Genomic DNA, 5,615 nt, shown 5'->3' on the forward strand with positions numbered 1-5,615 from the left:
ACTTGCATTTTCCTTACCCGAATCCCTGGGGAAACCAATAGGTTCTATAAAACGTATTTTCCAATAAATCGAGCTGTTGAAGGTCGATGTAGATGGTAAATATTGTTTGTGGTTGATGGTAAATATTATTGCCAAGATGCATAATACAGCCGTCCCACAGGAAACTCACGGAAAATATCTGATTGAACAATTTCGTGAAAACCCCTTCCTCCCTGTTTTATACTTAATTTTCTGTTTTTCGTGTGAATGTTCTCACCGTTTTCAATTTCCCCCAATTCGACAAAGTATTTAGTAGTGGTAGGACAACCGACATGTAAAATGTGGCCTGCTTTTGCCGCTTTTTTTCCTTTTCATAGCTTTATTCTTGATCTCAATGGTAAATCTGCTGCTGGCGCTGGCGTTACGGAACCGCAGGTTTCATTATGCTTCACTGCGTAAATTAACACCTAACCAAATAGACCGTTTAAGTTGGTGCTGCTGCTGTGGACGGATACGGGCTAAAGAAAATTCTAGGTTTGTAAACTAATGTAAACACTTTTAAATAAAAACCGGTTTTATTGACAATAATCAAATGTTTATTTAGACGTATATATATGGATATACTACTGGTATGATAATTCACAAAAGCAATCATATAACAAGGGCTAGCACAAGTAACGCCATAACTTAATTTTTCGTTCGAGACACATTCCCTGATCTTGCGGCCCGACCTGTAGGGAGCCTTAATCTGCATGCTGGCTATAGCACAATATCTGGAAGGTCTATAAGATAGACCCAAACCTGGCCGAGGTCTCTTGCTATAAAAGGCAAGTTTAAATGCAGTTTGAAGTAATAACATTTTGCAGTACCTACTCGTTTCAATAGACATTGTCTTTGTTTTCTCCGTAATAGACAACCAATTTTCGGATTCACCTCTGAAAAAATGTTCGTAGTTTTCCAGTCAATCCATGAAAATTTCCGTCTATTTTATTATTTAAAATATCATATTTGAAATTATATTATTGAATTTTAAAGGAACCTATTTTCTAACTAATTTGATTAATCTGAATGTCTCAAATTTATTTAACGTCAGTTAAGCTGGTGAACTAAACATTTCTATAATACATATAGACTTGCATGGTAAGTTTGGCGAGAGCACTAATCTCTCCACTAAGGGTTCATTCCCCTTGGTCCCTTTCGTATTGAGAAAAGTTGTTCAACCTCTTCAATTGATTTTAAGATCTTTAAGTGTTACTGATGTTTATTTATTTCTGTTCAGGTAGAACAGGTAAAATCGTGTGTTGTGTTAAAACATGCATGAAAAATTAAGTGTAGCAAAATTAATTTTCATCTATTAACTAAAAATACTGATGTGACTTTTCTATGAAAAACGTTTCAAAGGTAGTGTACCGTGATTTGAGAATTGTTTATTTACATCTTATGGCACATCACCCCCCCCCCCCACATCCAAAGATGTCCACATCAGCTAACACATCTATAGCTCATCTGGGTTAAATTTGCATCACTAAAACGACGTTCCAACGGGAAATAGACAATGTCTAGTTTATTCAGGTAACTGGGCCGCCTCAGTTGCAATCTTTTCTTATTCTTCCTTCGGATGGGCCTGGATCCGTACTACGCACAAAATGGCCATATTTGCTAACATTCGTTTAAAAGCGAAATAATCATTTAGGGTTTTTTGCGTAGGATCCAGAAAGGTAACTTGTATTGTATCATACTTCACAGTCTGCGGTTACGTTAGCAATGACCTAGAAGGCCAGCTAGTTTCAATTATTTATCAACATATTGTTTATATATTAATAAAACTATCTCGCTGACTCGCAGGAGTAGTCGAAGACAATTCAGTACATTCAGCCATTTGTGTTGTTTCGTCCTGAACGTCGCCTGGCTGACCTGTCTCTCTGCATAGGCTAGCCTTTGCCGCCCGAATAGTGTCTGCAATAGCCGATCGAAGGTTTCTGCAATAAGATAACACCGCACACGAATTACAAGGGATTAGATACCTTAATTAATCTTCCTAAAGGCATTGTATAGATATCCAGAGTACTAAAGAAAATCAACTGAACTCACTACTAAAGTCAATCACGCGGCAGAATTATCAAAAGAACATGCTAAATACACTAAACGCTATTGATTTCAGACTGCGGCATCAATGAAAAAGAAAACATGACAATTGCATGGCGAGCTTTCGAAGGAAAAAAGACAAGTCGACCAACTATCTAAGCTTATATACACGACGTGGACTGATAGACCGTTTTCATGCAATGCTTACTTCTATAGACCGATAATTACCGATTACTAAGTGAGTAAATAAACGGATTTAAGGCACCTGAGGCCTTTGCGCATATATTTGGAGCGATCATCAGCCACGAAGGTACGGTAGATGGTCCGAAAAAGACGCTCCAAAGGCAGAGAGCGGCATATGGAGTCCAGGTCGAAAGGAAAGACGTTACGATGAGAAGAGACGTCTGAAAATAGGTCCAAGGCATTACGAATGAATCAGCTGAAACAAAAGTGCGTTTTCTAGTCCTATCTTACGCATTCAAGCCACTTTAATAAATAGATGATCAAACAGATAAATATTTAGTATGTATCCACAGAAAATGAATAAAAAAATATTTTGCTATACTCTATTATTTTCTCCTGAGATCAAACTAATGTTAAGTACCTCAACAGTAACTAAAGATTCTAATGCAACAGCTAATGCCCTCTATCAATGGGAGACTACCGGCCTGCTCTATAACCGCGGTATCCTCTAACTGATTTGAACTCAGATGGAATATGCCCAGATAAACGATAATTTAAATACGGAGTAACCTCTTGTCTACCGTTGCCGTTTATAAGAATGCCAGCGGTTTTACTACACCCAAACGTGAGCAATTTCTAGTGAACAGCACTCCAGGACGTGGATCAAATATTTATGAAATAAGCAACTATGCGATTGCAGAAAATGTCGGATATATATATATATATATATATATATATGAAACATCTAACGATACGAATAGGCGGCACAGTTTTCCGCAAGGTTCAGACCGAGATGTGAATGAGCCAAAACAAATATAATTCAGACTGTAACCGTAGAAAGCCCGGTGGAAAAGGAAATATCGACTAGGAAAGTAGAGACGATTTATTTCTATGATACGTATGACATGATCTAAAGCGAACATTTTAAAGCAAAGGCATATTATGCAGCTGTTAGCTTGAATTGTTTTGTCCCTTGAGAACTGCGGTTTACAGGAGGAGAAGTAACGGTCTTACGTCACAATTATGGTTATCGGTGGCGGCTACCTAGTAAAGAGATGTGCAGGAAAAAAGATAATTACATAACAAAGGGAAGCTGTTCGTATGTTTATTCGTAAGGATGTCACGGCCGAAAGCAGTGATGAAAATGTAGTATAGTGACATCAGGTGAATGGTAGTTTCGCTTGAAAAGCTCGAATCGGCCACAATGTCGATTGATCGTGACTCACAGTGGCAGTGAACATTGCGAAAATCGCTCGGTGTTTAAGTTTCCCATAAGCCGCTTTATACTACAATTCCTCGCACAGCCTGGCGTGTGAGGCATATACATTCAGCGCAACAGATATGTAAAAACGTAACGCATCATAGAGTATTTACTACACTTCTCGAGACCTGATTCCAGCTCCTGTTGTCGTAAACGTTAAGCTTGCTAAATAGGTGCTGACGGCAAAATTTAATACTTTATTCAATAAGTAATTCGAGTTTCACGGTCAGGACCCATTATTGGACACCCACAATGCAGACAGCTGCGAACCTCGGCAGGCCTGTGTCGAGTAGAATCGAGGACAAAAAGCATTGTCATCGAATTAAATATGGTGGCTAAAGTTCTAATAATCAGAGTAGACCAAGTAGTTACTTCTAGAGATAAGAATGAGATCGTGAAAAACGTCCCACAAGGCTCCATCATTGACGCTATGCTAGCCATAGCCTTAGGACCGCAAGTTAAATCACCCGCTGGAAGTGACCTGCAATGATCCAGCCTATTTTTTGGATTTTGACAGTTTAAATATTAAGCGATTCCTCCAAAGTCGCAGCGACAAACACAGCTCATTGGATTTAGGAGCATTCCTGAATTTCGATAATTACCTTAGATTGCTATGGGGACAGACGGACCACTACGATGTCTATGCAAACAGTTCAACGGATTCAACAACGGTACTATTAGAACTTCCTTTTTGTGGACTTTACCGAAGAACTTATTGTGATTCTTTTGAAACGAGGGGCAAAACACATGTTTGGGTGCATGCATAGACTACGCGTATCAATATTAATTGATGTTGTGTGCTAGAGGCATACGCAGTGTACGTGTACATTGCTGAAACTTGTTGAAATAATTATTGGCAAATCTGCTCCACCGAAGCGCGAACAACTAGTAGAATAGTTTTGAAGTCTCTAATCAAATAATTCTATCGTAATGTAATCGGATGGATGTGTTTATTAAACTTTTACTGCTGCTAGGATATTAAGTGTGGTTCGCCAGTCAGTTTTTTTTCAGCAGCTGAAAACGTCTTGACGTTCAGTGAAATGTTTCCTTTCATTACAACCAAAAATGGCTGCCATTTGGGAAATGTTAGTGAACGCTAAAATATGAAATGAAAGAAACCTAATCTTTGTTTGTATTTCATAGGGTTACTTCCATTCTATACTACAGGACGCCCGGTTCCACTAGTATGCGTAAGGTTGCATATCCTTAGTGCTTAAGGTAATCTAAGTATCGATTCAGCAGATGTAAACAATACAAGAAACCCACTTTAATATGTGTATCCAAAATGTGATCCAGTGTCACTTGGCCGTAGATTTTGAAGGCATCGTCCTACTCACACCTAAAAAAACGTTCTCAAATAGAAACATGCCAAACACGATTTCACGAAAAGAGCCTGAGGTAAATTAAATTGTATTTGAATCAAAGAGGAGCCTGATTGTTGTGTTCGTACACAATATGTATTTTTTTTGTCAAAGTTACAATGTGTTTCTTAGAGAAATATTAAATACCGGATCAGCGTTAGGACATAGTGCAAATCACTCAGCTAATTATAGATACATATAGCTGGTATTTTAAAAACACAAATGGAGCAGCATTTGTTATGTTGCATAAAACAAATGAAAAACTTATTTGGCATGGCCTTAGAGTAACAATAAGAGAAAGCCACGATCTCGCACCATCAGGTGAAAAAAACGTCCTAGATCGGCCAGAATCTGCAATAAGGAGCTCATTCTCAGGTCGCAGTTTGATCCACCCGGCCTGTTTAGAACAAAATTGTTATAACTAAAAACCAGCATTTGCCTCTTCACTGGCCTGTGTCTTTAAAATGGCCTATATAGAGTAGGTACTTTAATGTGACCTTGTAGAGTTTTATCCTCGAGTATGATGTGCCCATATTTGGCCAGTCGATTAGACAAAGAATAAATATTTTTATTTTGTCTTCAATTATACTGTCATTAGCATGGCATCCGAGTAGTCTTTTGAAGAAGGCGGCAACAGACCAAGGTTGCCAGGCTTCCCGCTATTACTAGCGAAAGCTGTTGAAGCTTCATCCGCGGCTCAGAAGCAAGAGAAGTGGCGTGTAAGAAAAGCCTCACGGTGGACCGAG

General features: G+C 38.6%; 1 protein-coding gene across 1 annotated transcript in view; it reads right to left on the bottom strand.

Moving 5' to 3' along the window:
* Positions 1-552: 552 nt before the first annotated feature.
* Positions 553-5,615, bottom strand: part of LOC111265324 (visual pigment-like receptor peropsin) — a 36,701-nt gene continuing 31,638 nt past the window's right edge. The window contains exons 6-7 of the mRNA XM_022841916.2: positions 2,293-2,468; positions 553-1,958 (exon numbers count right to left, since the gene is read on the bottom strand). Coding sequence (XP_022697651.1) covers positions 1,790-1,958; positions 2,293-2,468 — 345 coding nt within the window. The 3' untranslated portion in view covers positions 553-1,789. The remainder of the gene's footprint in view (positions 1,959-2,292; positions 2,469-5,615) is intronic.

Source organism: Varroa jacobsoni, unplaced genomic scaffold (assembly GCF_002532875.2).
Source record: "Varroa jacobsoni isolate VJ856 unplaced genomic scaffold, vjacob_1.0 scaffold_957, whole genome shotgun sequence".
Lineage (NCBI taxonomy): Eukaryota > Metazoa > Arthropoda > Arachnida > Mesostigmata > Varroidae > Varroa > Varroa jacobsoni.